At 40.8% G+C, this 19,514-nt stretch overlaps 1 protein-coding gene across 1 annotated transcript; it reads right to left on the reverse strand.

The window, feature by feature from the left end:
* Positions 1-916: 916 nt before the first annotated feature.
* On the reverse strand, positions 917-18,650 carry unc79 (UNC-79 domain-containing protein). The gene is made up of 47 exons (XM_034321868.2): positions 17,459-18,650; positions 17,277-17,396; positions 17,059-17,220; positions 16,830-17,000; positions 16,676-16,765; positions 16,374-16,559; positions 16,069-16,301; positions 15,785-15,999; positions 13,166-13,515; positions 11,541-11,682; positions 11,293-11,469; positions 10,955-11,232; positions 10,753-10,895; positions 10,472-10,693; positions 10,270-10,413; positions 9,820-9,949; positions 9,456-9,628; positions 9,240-9,388; positions 8,916-9,073; positions 8,662-8,843; positions 8,386-8,587; positions 8,122-8,316; positions 7,838-7,951; positions 7,123-7,271; positions 6,943-7,064; positions 6,654-6,885; positions 6,450-6,591; positions 6,200-6,389; positions 5,400-5,682; positions 5,040-5,341; positions 4,677-4,984; positions 4,532-4,621; positions 4,285-4,461; positions 4,127-4,212; positions 3,806-4,053; positions 3,612-3,725; positions 3,413-3,553; positions 3,184-3,338; positions 3,026-3,120; positions 2,709-2,960; positions 2,418-2,645; positions 2,205-2,360; positions 1,909-2,084; positions 1,573-1,837; positions 1,372-1,512; positions 1,177-1,299; positions 917-1,105 (listed from the first exon to the last, which is right to left on the reverse strand). Exons 1-47 carry the CDS (start codon positions 17,478-17,480, stop codon positions 917-919), a joined length of 8,322 nt encoding a protein of 2,773 aa, XP_034177759.2. The 5' UTR covers positions 17,481-18,650.
* Between the last annotated feature and the right edge of the window lie 864 nt (positions 18,651-19,514).

The raw sequence follows: 19,514 nt of genomic DNA on the forward strand, positions 1-19,514 counted from the left end.
ATTGCATATTTATTAATTACAGATCTGTAATCAAAATCAAAATTAAAAAATGTTGTAATAGGAATAAAAAGTAAAAATGTAGGTAGATATATGTATAGATAAGTAGATAGGTAGGTAGTGAATACAAATAATGCACCTTTTGTTGTTCGTTTGCACAACAGCCGAAACGTTTTGCAAATGTGCATCAAGAGGATGATGTTATTGAATAAAAGTAAAAATTTGCATAAATGGAGGGTGGATGGGACGAGGTAGGGCGGGTCTCCACCCGCAGCAACCTCCCCGTGGTGAGACCTGGGCAATCGTTATTATTTAATGACTAATTAATAACTGTATCATTATTTCTATGGTACATTTATTAATTATGCAGCAAATAATACGAGCGAATTGGCTGCGAAATTTATGCTTTTTTTTTCTATTTAATCTCTGTTATATTTTTTTCAGGAACTATGCCTTTGAGATTCTGAAGTGTACCATATTGCAAATACAATTTTACGGAAAGAAAATTAATAATAATGAATTCATGGTCAGTATTGTTTAATTATGTACTTATATATATAGCTATCGTAGCATATACATATGTGTCATTTATGTAGGTGTATGCGGAAGGTGACGTAGTATAGCATGTCGTTAGTTGGATGCAATAACTGAGGTGGCGCTTAAATCAGTTTCTGTTCGGCCTAATTTTCGATGAAGCGTTGACTGTTTTACCGACGCTTAAACCAAGAGAGGTCTACATTACACAGGGGTATAAGAAATTTTGATACAACAAATATATTTTGTAACAAGTAACAAGTTACAATTTCAGTACACAAACAACTATGCAACATTCAATACAAATAACACTAGAGATCTTCAGAAATATTTATAAAACGTCCCATTGATCTAGATAATTCGTTCTTCTTCCAATTTTCCTATTTTAAATTGAATAGAATTGAGTGGCCGTAGAAGACTGCATTTCTATTTGTCCCATCTTGAATTGCAGTCGGTGTAGCCATCGTAACAGCATAGCATTCGATTCTCGACGAGATGAGACAAAGTTTTCCGACATTTTATTCGGTGGAAAGTCTCGACAGTTTTGCAAACGCATTTGCAAGTGTCCTGGTAGCTAATTGCAAAGAAATCTTTTATTCCAGTTTTCTTATTGACGAAAGAATAATATTCTAATAATTATTCTACCTGAGCATGGTGCGAGTACAAAATTGGACTCCAAAGTGGCAACAGTTTGCTCAACAAAATGGACCCACACTCTAGCAAAGCTTCCAGTAGACTTAAAAAATGGAGGTTCACCATTTCTGCCAGCTAGATAGATAATCATTTTATTAAAACAAACAAAAAGAATCATTCTTCGCTCGTTTCTCATCATTCACTTACAACTTTCGAATATCCAACCAACTGCAATATGCAGGGCGTTATTTTTCCCCAGAATTCTAGTAAAATATTCATGGTGACGTTATGTCCTTCACTGTTCGATGGATTGTTCTTCGATAATTCTTCCAGATACATTGTCCACAGCTAAACAAGAAAGGTACATTAATTACGCTCTTAATTACCGGTTTGAAATTAAAGTATTACCTGACAAAGTATAAAAGCATGAAATAGAGAGGACATGTGTAACACCGATGCCTTGGATTGTTCCGGAAACCCGGAGAATATAAACTGCACGTGATCAGCGACATGGCAGGACACTTCCTGCGGTATTGGTTGCGCTGTCGGGATCGATGGGCCGTGACTATGCGTATTATTACTACTGGCAAACATGGCCGTGTGCGTGAGGGAGCCTAACAACAGCCATGACAACAGCCTAATGTGTCCTATGCAATCCACGTATTCTCGGGCACTGAGTGAGAACAATGAATAATTTTGTCAAAGTAAATACGAATTAGAAATTGGATTAATTGAAAGATTTACCCTTGTTGCGTCATGGATGGGGCGCTGTAGAGCCAAGGAAGATACCTAGCCACTGCTCTATTCTCCCTATTGTTGCCTCTGGTAATTTCTAGCGCCACGTATTGCGCCAGACCACATTTCAGTAATCCACCCAAAGTGTCTTCGTTCAGACCAGCTTGCATTCCTTTGCTATAACTCTGACAGCAACAAACAATATCCATTTAACAAATGCACAGTTCATTCAGGAGTTTAACGTCAAGAAGAAGAAGAAGACGAATCGAATATGCAAAACTGCATCAATCAGTGTCGCTGTTTACCTTCACTTTACTCAACGTGTGAAAATCAGCCAAGAAATCGAGCACGTCTGACAGCTGATTCTTCAGGGACTCGGATGCGTTCGTGTTGTAGATCGGTGATACATCCGTTTGGATGTTCTCCAAGGCGATCGTATTGGGCAACGATCCTCCGATATCCTAAATATTTCAATGATTCACGTACAAGTAATCAGTCTGGTGTTTTATGCAACATACCTGAAGCACGAAGTGCAACAACAGCAGAAAATTGGAGTCCGGTATGGTGGTCTTGAATTTGATCGCTTGGATCAGCTCGAACACGATCGTCCGTCCGAAGAAGTGTTTGTCTCTGTCTCTGGTGAAGCCACGATGACAGAGATAGCATAAATCAGTCAGATAACTGTACTTAATGGTGAAATTTTGTATGGCGTAGCTTAACACTTTAGCGAATGGGTCCAGCATGCCCTGCAAATCAATTATGCATTGCAAAATATGTTATTTATAACCTGAACTATGTGAATGACTAACCTTCGATTGCTGTATCCCTGGAACCTTCAATAATGAAATCATGATCCTCAATAATGGCGTGGTGTCCTCGATAGAGGAGAGCATTAATACGAGTCTTCGAAATAGACCATCAAATTGTGTCAGCAATCCGCTCCAGGTTGTTGCACCTGGACCAAGACCTGCCTCCAGTGGCAGACAGTCCAGGTAGCAAGCTATGTTGTACAGTATTATGGGAAGACGTTCCACGGGTAAAGATTTCTTTGTGTTCAAGGTCTAAAATTAATTTGGAACGATTTTTTAAGACTTGTTAAAGTCAACTTATATTCAAGTATCATCACCTCGAGTAGCAATTGCAGAGGTGCAATTGGATTGAGTTCGTTGAAGTCTACTAGTGCCTGAGTGACGCTCTTGAAGAACTGCATTCTGGTAGATTCTAAAAGATAAATAAGCGACATAATAAATTAAAAGACAAACAAGTTTTGTATGAAATTAATACCATTCAAGTGCGTTTGAAACATTTGCATGAAGACTCCGTTAGGCGCCAGTTGATGAAGAACACAACGAAGGAATTGATGTGCTACACTGATCGCACCACCTGGCAGGTGCATGTTGGTCTCACTTTGCCAAGGATACATCGCGTTCAGTGCCACCCTGCGAAGACAGAAATAGTTGATTACAATTTATCTGCAGAAAACTGAAGAATTCTAGCAAGAGGCTAGACCAACTTTGTTACAACACGTAGAATCTCTGGCAAGAGTGGTGCTGCCAAGGATGGCTCACGATGAATGAATGTTCCTAGATTAATGATACACAGGCCTAGTTCCTCGTCAGAGTATTCCTCTTTTATGGTTCCGCATTCTGAACATCTACAATCAACACGAAGTTCAGCAATAGAAACCTTGTTAAAACCTTCGTCGAAGATACCTTTCGTAGATACAGTCGTCTCCTATACGGAATAGACTCTGTTTCAAGCTAAAATCAGCGTGACAGGCCTGCTGCGAGGCGACGTCGAAATGAGGCTGCAATTGAGGACCTGACCTGTAGACATGCATAATAAACACCTTTTTATTAATAAAGCTAGTGCGTAAATATGAAGAAAATGGTTCTTTAAAGTTCACCAAGATTCTGTGCGCCTCGCTATTGGCCCATCTAGCCCAACGATGCTGTCCTTCCGAGGCTTGTCTCGTTGAATACGAACGTGATCCTTTATCTTGGATCTCCGATCAAGATCGAAGATTCTTGAAGGATAATCCGAGGATTCTATCACTGGAGGCGGCGATTCCAGTGCGACCTGCTTGATCAATCTTCTTGGACTGGCAGACCTACTCGAATGCACCTCGTTCGATGTTGGTACCAAAGATGCCGACTGAAAGATCGTAGAAATTGATATTTTCTGATATAAATAATTGCGTCGTAAAAATGGAGAAATGATTAAGTACCAGATTCTCAGATGTTGTACTGTCTTGTTTCACTGGTGCTTGGCCGTCAGTCTTTATACCGTTTCCATTCCCGAATTTATTCGAATCTAAAGTATTTATCGAAAGGGTGTTATTATTGGAAAGGTACAGTTTTATTTATTGTGAAAATCGGAAGGAACCTTCAATTTCTTGGACCCCAAGCGCCTGGCGAACGTGCTCTACCAAGCCAGAGAAATCTCTATGGGGCCCCACTGGTAGCAGTCGTTCAGGCATGGGGAATTCCAGCTGGGATATGCTTCGAGGACTAGTTATTTCGCTGGACACGCACGTCTCGCTATCCTGATCGAACGAAGAACCTGAAGAAAACATTTTCTTGTAGAATGAAAATTAATTGTCTATCTGAGATCACGTTATAGTACTACTTACTGACTGTTAACACGTCCATTTTAGACAGAGGAGATTCTGGCGAGCCATACGTGTCCTCGCAACGCAGAATACGTTGAGTGGGTCGGGGACCTACAACGTCGTCATCATCAATTTCGACATGCTAGAAACATCATCAAGTACTTACCAGTAGAACGAATCGCGGTGCCAATTGGCAATAGACGTTCAACAGTTGGCGCGATTAGAGGATGAGGAGGATCGGTCCAGCCAGGGTGCTGACCATTTTCTGTGCTGGTGATTTGAGAAGAGATCGAGCTAACAGCTGGTGAACTCGACTGATCGCTGCTGGTAACCGTGACTACTTGACCTGGAGATACAGGCGATGCCATAGTCACGCTTTGTTCGATACGCTTCTGACGACCCAACTGCTTAGAGGTTGGCGAGTCTGAATTACTGGATCCTGCAGCAGGTGCCTTCTCCTTATGCTCCCCGTATCTGTAATACGATTATGTTAATAATCTTCAGAAGTAAAGAAAGAAATAAGAGTTACCTTTGAATTTGATGAGGAAGAGTAGTGGCAAGGGCACTGCACAATCCGAAAGGCTTCGAGGCAGCAGTGTCTCCATTAAAGGCTATTTGAACAGTGACGTTCTTTTCTTGAGCAGCTTTCTCTGGGATTGTTCTTTCCAAAATTCCTTTTTCCGCCACTGTTTTGTCCATTTTCTCGCTCACTGCTCTGGTTATAGCAGTGTACTTCTGCAGATCAGCTTGACCACTTAGTAACGTACTGGTTACCATCATCTTCACTCCCTCGTGTACACTCCATTTCTTCTGTGGCCCGGGTTTCACACCCTGCTGAAATGATCTTGATTAATTAAGCTACATTGTGGCAATCAGTATTGATAAGCACCTGATGAGCATCATCTTCGCTGCCCAAAAACCAAGTGGGCCTGCCGACCATGTCCGGCTTCTTGGCGACCTGCTGGTTATTCCAGTCCACCCTAGCCACGATATCAGTGGTGGTGACGGTGCTCCTAGGCCCGTGTAGCGATACGCTTCTGGTTACAATGGCCGGGGTCTCTTCCAGCTCTCCGAGCGATCCACCACTGCTGCCATGTAAGGTGCTGTCAGATTTTGGGCTCTCAGGTATTGCAGCCAGCTCGGACTCCGTATCATCCGCATTGATCGAGTAGCTTTGCAGAGCATTCACAATAGCGGAAATTGTAACAAGCAGCTACTGGTGTAAGCACAGGCACGTGTGTGATGATGTACCCTCTCGGTCCTGGCTAGTTAACAACACTCTAGGAAGTACTCTAGAGGTTCATGGGTCTAACTCTACTAATTCAATGTCTATCAGGGATGTTCAAATAATTGATCACACTATCGGACTTCAAACAGACTACAAGTGTTGATCTTTCAATCCTACTATTTTATTATTCATCTATTAGAATACGAAACATGTGCCAACGTTGTCGTTTCTCTGATCTTCATCTCGTTTTAATGAAACTGAAAGGAGGAACGTAATTCTACTCTATCGGAATCGTGTTCGATTTAATGGAACAAAGGTCACAAGGGATGCAGGGTTCACAAACGTGTCGGGGAGGAACATTCCAAGCTAGAGTAGCCTAATGCTCTACCTCTCCAGGACGGGAGCTATGTTATTGTTCTAAGATGCAGTGGAGCCAAGTATAAAGGTGTAGATAAAATGACCTGGAATGCTTGTTCGTGTAACGACAAGACGGTGTGCTTTCTTCCCAGTGAGTTTCCATTTGACTGTGAATTGGGCCTGGGCTACGTTGGTGTACAGAAATCATGGATGTCCTCATTGGAGTGCTCTCGGTGTTCACATCCCCTGTCGTCACTAACTCATGATCTACACCCAGAGACGGTTGTGACACGTCTGTAATTAGAAAAGAGCATAAGTTCTCCGTCGTCATCTCTTGTTTAGTGAATGATGTACCTCGCGATCTAGATGGTGGAGCACCCATCACCACAGTGGCTGGAATCCTCTTGCACTGATGGTGCTGGGTATCCAAGGTGTTCAAAACGATCTTGATCAGCACTTGCAGCTGATTGCACCATGGTTGCTGGCCGTATTGACACTGAGGAAAATTCTCTTATCATCTATTTGAGTTCAATTTGATAAAATTCATTTTGATCTCACCTTGTACAGTATGACAAGCAAGGACATTAGCCAGGAGCGTCTGTTTTGGGGTTCCAAATACCAGAGGCTATAGGTAGGTGCTTGGTGATCCGATGGAGGCATCCCTTGCGGTGGACAGGGACAATGTTGTAGAATAGCTAATACAGGGGGTGTCATTACCCATCCCATCACGTGGTTCTGGTCCAGGAGTTGAGGGAGATTCGCGATGAACACGTTGAACACAGGGGATACTCTAAAGGCGATTGCAGGATTATTCGATGAATTTATATACAACCTTGAAATTTCTTACCGTAAGCGTTGAGGCGAAGTATGAAAAGTACGTTCCGTTTGATTGTACCCTAATAGAAGGTACAGATGTCGTAGAACGATTCCTTGGGTCTTTGATAGAGGTTTCTCATCCGTTGGAAAGGCCTAGAGGTTTGACATTTTTCCTTAAGAATGAAAATTTATAAGGTGATGATTGAATTACCTGATCCTGTCTGGAAAGAAATTGCATAAGAAGGAACACCAGCAAATGCATGGTCTCCTTGTCAGCTTCCTCTAGATCCACGATTTTGTGGGTATACCCTGGTAGAGCGCTAGTTTCGTCCACCATGTTCAAAGAATGAACGTGTCCATCTGTAATGTTTCATAATATTAAACCATATTTTCATAAACATCTTTCAAATATGAAAGAACCTTACCGTCGCTGGTAGTACTTTGAAATTATTTTAATTACCTTTCATGCATAAACAATCTGAACAAGGCATCTAATCTAATCTAATGGTGTCTAAGATAGCCTAAGGAATTTATTACGTGCCAACTAAGGAGATCTCAACTATAATCTATCGAATTGACAATTAAATTCGCAGATTTCAAAAATCAAAAGGATAGCAAAGCTTTGCGTCAAGCTAGCTGCAAAAGGCGAAAAGAAAAACTCCCAAAAAGTATCTCTCGTGAAACTCCCATTATAAAAAATGGTCTTCGAGTAATTCAAGAGATACAAAGCGATGAAAGCGAATTCCTTTCGAAGGGCAGCAGAACCATCGACTTACCACTCAGCTTCCACATGTAACACACACGTGTCCTTCGAAATCCTCGAACGGTTATCAGGGTTTCCGGTACACAAAGGATAGGGAAGGTAACATTGATGCTTAACACATAGTAATGCCACGTCTAGAGCTACTGCAGCAACACTACTCTACCTGGTATACTGTTATTAGGTGGGGTGGACCCCAGCAACTGACCCAGTCCGAATCTGGAGCTCTTGCGTTTCAGGATAGGCGCCGAGTATTGCCGGCTGTACACCTTTTCCTTTTCTGAGCGGTTTTGGAACGGTGGAACAGGTCAGAAACACGTGTACGATCAGGGTGTGTGAACTTGGCTAATATTCTAGAATTCTATCAGTCTTCTTGTGATTCTATATTCGTTTATCATCGAGTACGATGACTAGTATGAGGTATTCCATGAACCTATGCGATTCGTGTACCTTGTTTGGTGTCCTGTCGCGGGATCATCGATGCAGGCGCCGACATTGTGCGTTTGTAGGGCCATTTTGTACCGAAACTGGCGCTGAGCGTCTTTATCGAGTTCGTTCCACTTCCGTCCGACTGCGATAAGGCTTCCTGTGCTCTGTGAAGCTTCTTCATGAAAATCTCGCTGTTTAGATCCGTGTTCCTAAGATCTATGAAATTAAGGCTTCTTAAATGTCTATTAGATTACTTCTGTGTTCTTTTTTCATTTCAAAACTGACCACGAAGATAGGGTATGTCTCCGGATCTCTCGAGATTGATCTGAGCCTCCAGAAACAGGGCGTCGAAACGATTGAGAAAGAATTCCCAAGTCAAAATATGTCTGTCACTTAGGCTGTTATGTAATTGGTACAATGATTGCAGTACCATAGGCCGATCCACTATCACAGAATCGAATTGGGTCTCCAAACAGAGGATCAGTGACTAAAAATGATTAAATTTAAAAACCAGATTTTTCAGAATTTTATTATTAAGTTATCCTAGACGGTGAATTTTACCCTGATAGCTGTATCGTGAATGGTACCAAGATACAGAGTCGCTCTTTGCGCCACATAAACATTCCCGTCGTCCATGCTGGCGACCAAATAGCAGAATGCGTTTGCCAAAGCAGCTTGGAGGCTCATAACATTTCTCAGTGGAGTAGAATCCATGAATCTTGCCATCAGAGTAACCCTTTCCACTGTAGAATGACAGTATGAGGATCTCGTGATCACTCGATGGATTTTGATAAATTATTTTATAATTATCACACCTGCTACGAATCGAACGCGCCAATCCGAATTGTGAAATTCTTCCTGAATTAAACGCCAGAAGGTGTCTGTCCCACAGAGCAATGTGACACAGTGCAACAACAACGGCACTGTCACTTGGGCTATGTGTGAATGTTCAGCATTGAGGAGGTCCCATAAACTGTAGAAAGATAGAATCATAATTTCATTTTGAATAATTTGATAGATAGATGATTAATTTTTAATCTGTTGCTATCGAGACACACGAAATACCTGACAATTTTGTAGCAACTGAAAATTTAAAACATTGTTACTAACTTTCCTACTAATTTAAACAAATAACCTACTTTTTAATTAGTAAATTCTCTTGGCACCATATGAAGAAACCTTGATGATCCTTTACTGCGATATTAAAGGCATCACCGTACAGGCACATGACGTTTAAACATTGCAGCATATAGTATAATATATCAGGCTTCTCGATCGTCATTATTTCCTGTAGACACAACAAACAGAAAATTTATAAACTCTCTTTTAACTAAAGATTCATCTTAAAAGAATACCTTTAGGAGTTTGTGTATGTATTGAAGTTGCTCTGGAAGGTCTTCAATGTTGAATCGAAACTTCCCAACGGATGTGTGCCAAAAATCATCTGCCTCGTTTTCTGGGCTCAAATTCAGAGGTTGATCGTTTTCTCCTATTAGTCTTGCCTTTGCCACGCTCACAGTTGCCGTTGCTGAAACAGCGATCGCGTAATTGTGCTTTGTAAATGATTTCTGATAGATTCAAGTGGAGTAGATCAATATATGGTCAGGCGCCGGGCGTACTAATAGAAATGAAGTAGTACAGGTCGACGTATGATGAGGCATCGAGTTCCTACGTTAATTCATAGCACGAATTTTAATTAAAAAATGAAATACCACTCACCTACGTCAGTATCAGACAAGGTGACAGCTCTCGCGACCGCCGACATGACCTTCTCCGTTGGTATGATGGCTGTCAGGTCCAGCTGCTCCGAAACTGTCTCTACTGTGGCTGTCATGATCTGTTCGAAGAACTGATATAAACGATCAAAATAGCTACCTCCGGCCACATAGATTAGCCTACCGTGTTGTATCAGTGGTCACAATACGCCATTTCGCAGTGGAGAAGAAGAGAGACAGATAGAAGGCAACACGCACACAGTTTAGACGAAGAGCATGCTGCGTTAATTACTTTTTTTTTTTTACTGGCGGAAAGTGTTTGTTTCGCACACAGATAGATAGATAGAGAGAAACGTAGAGACAGATAGAGATAGACACGTGTTCAATTAGGCTGTGTAACACATGGTGTGAGAATCCTCGATTCTCTTCGGAGAATGATCATCGTAGAACGTACCTGAGGCATGTGAGCTAGAACACCACCGACCGAGTGCATTTCCGGTACCGGCATACTGATCACCACGTCCGATTTCGAATCACCTTTTCTAGAGCCCTCGGGACTCTTTCGACCGTGATCGTCCGCATTTTCATCTACGATCTTCTGAAAATTCAAGGACAATTTATTTATTTATTCGAAGAAATTGATCAGTGAAACTCACATCAGGTGGGTATGCTGGATTTTCCGGTGCCATGTAAGTGACTAATTGCAGGCACAATTGGTGCCAGATCACTCTGGCTTCGCAGTAAGTGCACTCGGTGTCCGTGTTGCACACATGGCAATTGTTCCAATTCGATGCGACGATAGACTTCATTAATCGACACGCGTCTCTGCATACCCAAGTGTTGATACCTGTGTGCTTGTCCACATTTTGCAGCTCCATCTTCAAATTAAAATTCATGATAAATAGAGTTTCTTTTTCTGTGAAATTATAATTCCTACCTGTTTCAAGAGTATATCGAGCATAAGAATACAGCAAGATAAATTCAATTCTGCGTTAGTGGTGAATTCCATGTGTCTCGGGGTGGGTACAGCATCATCAGACAAGGGTGTTGATTTTCCCGATTCGTTCTCCACAACCGAACCTGTTCATCATTAAACATTTCAATATTTTAATACATTATATAGATCATTTTGCGCTTACATATGGCGTTTCCGTCGTCGTCTTTTTTCTTGGTTCCCTTGCTGGGCTTCTGTTCGGACTCGGATAAGTTCATGGCCCCCATGACAGCCACGCCATCGCTGAACATTGAGAACAACTGACAGAGAGGAATACTGATTTCTAACATAGTCAGAGTTTGCAGCCAATTCAGTGCTTGCTCTTGAACCTTCGCACAGGTGTTGACGAAACGTTTCGCCACAAAATTGTACATCTTCTTCGCGTCGAAGCCTAAGGGGCTCATGTCTCTGTCTAGGATTTTTCTAAAAAATTGATGATAGTTGATCAAAGAATTCTGGGCTCTCATTTTGGAGTTTCATTACCGTAGAATCATTTTCAATTCGTGAAGCTCGTATTCCGGAACGTCATTCACCATGGCCTCCATCCAATGAGGCATCACATAATCCCAGACATCCGGTGTAATTACTTCGTAGGGCACCAAACAGAAGAGACGATTCAGACCGTCTTTCAGGTGCGACGTTCTTGAAGCCAATGTTTCCCTTGATTAATAATTAACAATTTTATAGTATCAGTTACATTGGATTAATTGAAGTTTTATTTTTATGCCTACCAGTGTCCACCCACTCGAACGTAGTCGGCCGGATGTGGTAGAAGACAGGAAATAAAAACTTCATAGTGTGTCTTCATCACCTCGGCTAACCATCCGCAAACGTATTCGGTTTTCAGCTTCTCAAGTGGACTCTCCGCTTGACCTACAATAGACATTTATATTTAATTAATTTTGTTTTCTTCTTAAATCTTGTTGAAAGTATTTGCGTATCTATAGTCACGGAAATTTGGGAATTTCATCGAATCAAGTACTTCTGAATATAAATTTCTCTAGGGGTTATTAAAAGTTTCAGATAATTCAATTGTGTATAAGCTGGATAACATTGACGAGCAGACTAATTTTGAATCCCGAATTTAGGATTTTCAATTGAGCACTACTTCGATGCATGGAACCTTCACAAATTGTTTTCTGTGAAATAATTTTCTTCTTTATCGTGAATTAAAGTTTCTTTATCTATCGTTAGATTCGATGCATCGCAAGGTAAAAGACTCGATCAGCCGCGACGCAGACGCACTCTTGTTCCTTCCTTCTTACTGTCTTCAAAAAAAGCTTTCACAAATACACAACATACAATGTTTCGCATTTGTGTCTGTGTGTGTATACACAATGTGGCATGCACACGAGGGGGCCAACGGTATTTATTTTCTCCATCGAAATGCGTACGCACAGACGTCAATCGGCAGACCATTTAATTACACGTATCTGCGTCAAATTCTACGCTAATTAAATTATATCAGGATAATGAGGAATGAATGACTGCGAAACTGACGCCTATGCAACGAAAAACTTTAATACAACGTGCCACGAGACTGATAGGAGACATCGATTACACTGAGTTACTGGTCAACAGAGATACAAATGGGGGCGTAAAATTTATAGAAAGAGAATGAAACGAGGGAGCAACACAGAAAGCTTGTTCAGTCGGAATCTGTTTAACATGTTGGCATGTGTTCATGGTTAAGCTTGGAAAGACACTCAGATACTTTTACCCAACAAGTTGTACAGAGAGGTTCGTTCTGCTTCGTTCATTTTACGCTATCACTTTGCCTTTCGTCATGCGATCGACGAAAGATTACTGCGACTATAAATAACTGTACTGAGATAAGTAGAAATTTTTGAACATTTCAGAAAGGCAAAGTGTCGTCGAAAGAGCAAAGACGACGAACGAATGTACAGGGCGCCGCAAAAGTCAGGGCCGATCCGCTCGAATGTGCCTACGATCGCGGCCAAAGACTACCTACGTCTAGTGATGGGCTCGAGACGCTTCGAATCGCTTCGAGTACAACGCGACAGTTTCAAAATATCCTTCAAAAATATTCCTCGAAACTCTAAAGCTTAGAGTCGGAACTCTTTTAAAGTCTCGAGACGTCAGAGAATTCCATGGAAATTTTATAATATTAAGATTGAAAAATCCAGATAAAAGTACTCGAGTTGAATTGTACTCGTGATAAATATTAAAATTTGATTTTATGAAGAGAAGAAAAAAGATGAAAATGTTATGAAAAGAAGCACGAAGCGATTGCTCGACAGCTTCGAAGAGTAGCTGGGCTGCAGCGTCCCGTCACCACCATAATTCTTCTACGTCTACTTCATTAAGTGTATAAATATGCGAAGTGTTAAATTACCAACAGAAAAGATAAGATGCATAAGGCTTTTTTCAGTACCATCGAAAGAGTAGGCAGTAACATGAAACCAATGAAATAGCATTGATAATAAACGTCCGAGAATTTCGATCGAGGTGTCTTGATTAGGGGTGCAAAGCCCAACCAGCAGCCAGACACCGTATCTTCCAAGAAGTTGTCTCTCTTCTAGGGTGGTTGGATCGCATTGCCCTCCAGCACCGCCACCGGATGTACCACCACCGCCAGCTCCGCTGCTTCCGCCTCCTGGGAATCCTGCGCTGCCCTTATTAGTACTTATTTCCGAGTTCTCTCGATTACTATCCATACTTAGCGGTTCAGCTTCCTTAAGCAGGCTGCAAGTAGAAAGGAGAGTGGGTCAACCGGATACCATTAACGCGATCTGCCGCCACGTCTGGTTGTGGTCGGTTATGGTGGTGGCAATTTTCTTGGTGGTGAAATTTGTGACATTTTAGATCAATGGATGATCGACATTCTCAGTGAATAATCGAGTCAATTGAAATTGTCAGGCTAATGTTAATTTCACTGATTCTTCATTATCTGAATTTTTCTAATTGTTACAATCCTTTTGCTGATAATTTCAAACTACTCGATAGGATAAAAAAAGGCACCGAACGTCGAAGAATCGGAGCTTCCACGTCCAGTGATGGTCAAAATTCTTTCACGATCTTCATTCTCTTTCAAATTAAATTAATTAATTATTATATTTGAGGATCAATTAACACCTTTGATCGTGAAAAAATTCATCGAACTGTTATTTATAATGAACGACAATGTCGATCGACGAATCAGACATGTTTTATAAAAAAAATTGAAGATGAAATGCTGATCAATCTATGTCGACCACAACATTGAAATCAGACGCGACTTCAGATCGCAATCGTCGACAAATTATTTGAATCAAATAGATAGATATCCCCGATGGTGAAACGTTAAATCGAATAGAGAATCATTTCCTCGAACGTGATTGATTAGAATCACGGTATTCCGTGTTCTAGCTACGGGGGTTCATGCCAGTTGCAATATAAAGGGGCTACGTGAATGCAGAAGTGGCCAAGAACAGATGCCATTTCGTGTACTAGCAATTGTCGTTCGATTTCACGGAGAAATTTTCCGAATTCAGTAGAAAGAAGAAGTGTATGAAAATTAAAATTGATTCTGGCTCCTAAGGTGTTAGACTTCGGTTTCGACTAATTTTTAATGAGAAAAAATAACACTTAATCCAGGTCGTCCCGTTAGAATTGTGTTTCTGTTCATGCAGCATACCAGTGTGTCTCAGGTAATGGGTATCTAGTCAAGCCTGAGCCAGTAGGTCTGTTTTTATTTGTAGAACGGTACCAGGTGCTGGTGTGTTGTATCCAGGACGTGATACGGCCTGGTGTCCTCGGGTAAGGCGCATTGCAACTTTTAAGGTGCACTTTTCCTATGCTCTACTGTGGGTGAATGCTTCAAAGTCACGTGTCTTACGCGGACAACTCGGAGAAGAAAAACTTGTCTATTTGTCTAGCATCGGTCAGCTTGGGCTCATCTTCAATCGACCTCTCTTGCTCTACTTCTCTCATTTTTTTTTTTTCTTTAACCCTTTAACTGCAGGTACTTTTGGCACAGCCGATCGCTCTAATTTAAAATTATATTACTGAACTGATATTCTATTTTAAAAGATTTTTTTTTATTGTATTTATTTTATTTTTATTTTAGTGATATATAAGCTACAGCCGCTGTTTAATATTAGCAAAAATTAACATGTTGCTTATATACCACACTCGCCTCTGGCTATAATTTTAATATGTGGTTAATAAACCACACCTGCAGTTAAAGGCTTAAATTTAAATTCAGAATTTATCTGTGAGCTCGAAAAGCTGACCGATTCTAGTTTGAATAACGAACCGAGATATCCCCAAGGAAAGATATTAAATGACCCAACAGGATCCAGATAAAATATTTTCAAACGTGATATCTCGTCCGTTCTCATGAATTTTAAAAACAATATATGGAGCATTTGTTAATCACGTTTAATGGAACTGATATTGGATGCTAATCATAAGTGATTAAATATTTCTTTAATTATTATACAAATTTCCATTAAACGTGATTGCAGCATAATGTCTTACCAAGCAGGATGGGCCAGCACGAACAAACACGCAAAGCAACAATGATCCTGCGATCATTCGTTAGTACGCTGTTATCGTGTTTCTTTCGAACATATCCAAGGTAAAACGCTGTTTGATCCGTGATTAACAACCGTTCTTAAGACGCGACCTTATTTCCAAATTAAAAGAATCTTGCATTGAAAATCTTGAAAGACTTTCGAACTGCACGCTTTTTATCATCATGGTCGCGACCTGCTGTGGGTTGGTAAACACAATTGGAACCAATGGAATTTGTACCAAGGAACACTTCTTAACACTTTATCAACCCACTATTTCAAATTTATCATTTTTCACAAAGGGTCTTTTGCTTCTAAGAACATTTATTCAAATTCGTACAAATCCCAGGAACAGGAAGTGTTCCTTGTTTCAACCAGTTCCGTGTTCCTGTTTCTCTTAGGTAAGCGGTACACGATCTCTGAGCAGTAAAGAAAAACTATAGCAAGGTGTTTCTCACCTGACGATGGATTGGACCATGTAAGTTTGAGTTTGAGAATCGAGCTGAGAGATATGAGGTAAAGCCATGTGGTATACATGGTCGCCACCTCGTCGATTATTGTGCCGGATATTGTGACATTGTTGGCAATAGCGAATAGGGTGGTTTCCATTATAACTGGCACATTCCGTAGAGAAGCATACACTGATCGCTGATTTGTCCGTGGCTCTGCAGTTCTTCGTGTAAAAATCATTTATAAAATCATCCTCTTAATTGTCACTGTTCATTAGCGCAACGATACTTACTTTGTTTTCGCATATCATGGACACCTGTTGCATAGGATGCAAAATGTCGTAGAACATCTGATTCGGATGTTCCCTGTGTATCTCATTGGCGCATTCGATGCAAAGGTACAAGGGCGGGGGTGTGTCTGTTGCAAAGGTGATGGATATTCGATGGTCGTAGCAAACTTTACCGGCTTCCGCGTTGCCCGCGTTGGGGCACGTGTCTCTTTGGCAGACGAAGGGTGTCAGGTCGTCTGAAATCGCGTTCAAATCCAATAATACATTTTTTCATAAATCGATATACGCAGTGTTGAATTAGTACGTACTCGCGAACTTCATTAAGACTGCTCTTCGATCGAATAGATTCGGGTTGAACGATGGCCAGTAGTAAAAGAGTAGTTTAGCCGCGGATGCTCTGGCTGGCGCCGTTCCGTATGCAACCACGCAGAGAATGTCTTTCACCACGCCTGGTTTCAGCGCCATCAAGCACTCCAACAGTTGGCAATGGTGTGCTGAAATAGGGTCGTTCTTTGTGAATATTAAAAAAAAAGAAAGATCACTTCTTTGATACTTTTCAGTCATGATTTGTTTCTCATCGTTGAAGGCTAATGTTAGATTTCGTTGATACCTGCGTTGTTGGAATATTGAAAGATCATCATAATGACAGCAGCTATCGATTGACTTGCTGCATTCTCATTCCCATCTTCGGTCTTTCTCGCTGCAATTGAATGAACATTTAAAATTCGTAGCTGAATTGTATCTATCGGAGTTGAACAACTCACCAATGGTGAATGGTAGAATGTAGAAGCAAAGATAATTGACGATGTCTTGGTGGAGATCCATCGGGAGCACGGAGATCGAGCTGGCTGTCAAATATGGTACGTTGTCGATCAGATCGTGATCCAGGAAAGGCAGTATACATGCTAGACACTGCAGCAGAGCTTGGCCAAACGCTGTAACACAAATTTAAGTTTGTAATAATTATCTATAAAATTAACAACATGATCAGACCTTGTAAACCATTGTGAATGGAAGGAACAACATCGATCAGCTGAGTGAGGGCATTGTAAAGTTGTTTATAATCCAAATTCGGATAAAGAGCCATGCGTTCAGCGTCGAACTTTTGCGATTTGATCATCTCGAATGGTGGTTCGCGGACTTCCTTCAGCAAAGCTGAAAATAATCCACGAATGAATGATAAGTCACTCACGCTGATTAAATATTCTTACATAACAACATTTGAGAGCAAGATTTCACTGTATTCGCCATATCGAGGCCAGAAGGTACAGGCTGACTGCCATGAAGAAGCCTCTGATAATAATCGTGTAGGCTAGTCAGCTTCAAAGAATCTGAAACATATAATTATTTTCTCAGTAGAAAGATTCAGAGACAATAAATAAACACTACTTACATGACGCGAATCTGGTCCCCATTTTATCGAATTTTCACAGAACACTGACAAATTAATTATTTTCTCAGTTATTATATATCTGCATCATTTTGTCCATTCATCCTCTTCGTTAAATTTAAATTATTGAAGAAACAAAATATACATGTAGGTGGATAAAAGGTGGTACACCCATGATGTTGGAAATTTATATTACATCGCGAGTGTAACTCTTTATGTTTGATTATTGATGGTTTTTCGAATTTTAAAAAACGCTGTCGCGTCGATTAAAGATGGAAAATGAAAGACTCTTGTCTTTGACATGTTGTTCAGCTGCAGAATCAGCACGGGTCCATTGCAGATTACGTGTCAGTAGAAAGTTGAGCGCGCAGGTCGTATCGACCTGTTCGAGAATGCGGCGCCCTCTCATCTTTTCATCCCCTTCAGGGATGGAACTTGAATTCCCGGGAAAATCCAACCATCTTAACGAGATTTCCATCAATTCTACATTTTACTCGTCATTTTTCCTTCACTTTCTGTTCGCAATTTGACGCTTTTGTTCTTCAAGTTTTCAAGGTAACTTGTCGAAGACAAATGAATCGTTTCCAAGCGTTTTAATCAAGATGTAATTAGATATCGTTACGAGTACTTCTTTTAACCGGAGTTATGTCACTCGTTTAGCAGCAGAAAGTAGTATCAAGACGCGTTATGCAAGAAGCTTCTCTACAATTACGTAAGCCTGATCATACGAGGTTTGACAATTATTCCATAATGTCATTATCCCTGATCCAATAAGCTGCAATTATGCTTTTAAGAGATTACCACGCGACGATGAAATTACAGCGATGTTTTATTGGTAAACGAGGCGCTCTTGTTATTGAGCTACTTATTTTAAGAGAGAAAAAGAAGTTTGTCAACGACATCGATAAGATAAGCTGCTGCAGCACGCAGTGTATTGCAAGATAACGCGTAGTACTTGCAAACTTTCCAATCTAATTCTGAATTGACTGGCAAAATTTTGAAAACTCGGTGCATTGGATAACATTTTTGGTAGCACCAAAATTATGATGTCTCATTGGATATGTTAAAAGAGGCATCGTGAATTTCGAGGACGTAATTCGTATTAAAGCACCGTCGAGCACGGTAAGTGTGTCACGAGGGGTCGATTCTAGGTCGGCCTATAACGTATGCACTGTGCACCAACGATCGATATTATCTAAATACGATGCACACCTGCGACTCGGTGAAGTCATTCTCTGGAATACGCGGTAGCTTTGCCAGAGCAAAGTCGCGAGTCACGTATTAAAATAATCCGCAGCGACACCGGAAGCCGACTCTAAATAAACCTTCCGCCGCAGCACGCCGTCTTGCACGCCATCGCGGATCGATCTTGATGCTTCTCCTTTGTGCTACAATCGAATCGGAATCATCGTCTATAACCCTGTGACGTCGTCGTTTACGCGGAACCATGAATAATACCTTCGTACACGTCAAAGAAGGATTATCGATTTGAAAAATCATAGTACTAGAAATAAACTTTATCGCGTTCGAATTCCATAAAGAATGATTCAGATATTAAAAGCTTCGATGGAGATTCTTAAAATATTCCATAGGGGATGCTCGTAATCAGACAGATACATGTAGCAGTTATTAAAAGCATAATAGAAACGTTTCTCCCCTTGATAAAAATTCCTGAAACGTTCCAAGGGTAGAAGGAAAGAAGGGATCGGTGTAGGACTGCTCCGCGATAAAGGGGATGTAACCCCAAGTGTGCGAAAGGGTCCACGGACGAAGGCAGGTGACTGAATCGATTTCTGTATCTCGAGAAACGATTGCACCAGCAACGCAAATGTGTTAAATCACGTGGAAAATTAGGAAAAATTTAAAGAGAGAAATTGTTAAACAAAGTTAAGTGAAAAAAATGAAAAATAAATGATGGAAAGGATAAATTAAAAGCAATACAAATACCGAGAAATCAAAAAGGAAAATAATGCAACAGAGCATAATTGATGTATAAAAAGAAGATACAACAAAAGGTAAAAAAATTGAAGATTAAAAGGAAGGTTGAACAAAAGTGGAG

The sequence above is a fragment of the Osmia lignaria genome, chromosome 12 (genome assembly GCF_051020975.1).
Source record: "Osmia lignaria lignaria isolate PbOS001 chromosome 12, iyOsmLign1, whole genome shotgun sequence".
Taxonomy (NCBI): Eukaryota; Metazoa; Arthropoda; class Insecta; order Hymenoptera; family Megachilidae; genus Osmia; species Osmia lignaria.

What these genes read in the sequence shown, in the direction of transcription:
- unc79 (XM_034321868.2), bottom strand. Translation starts at nt 17,480, where the DNA reads ATGGGGACCAGATTCGCGTCAT. An exon ending in GCGACAGGACACCAAACAAG is followed by an intron (nt 7,952 to 8,121) that starts GTACACGAATCG and finishes AAAACCGCTCAG; the next exon opens with AAAAGGAAAAGGTGTACAGC. An exon ending in GCGAAGATGATGCTCATCAG is followed by an intron (nt 5,342 to 5,399) that starts GTGCTTATCAAT and finishes TCATTTCAGCAG; the next exon opens with GGTGTGAAACCCGGGCCACA.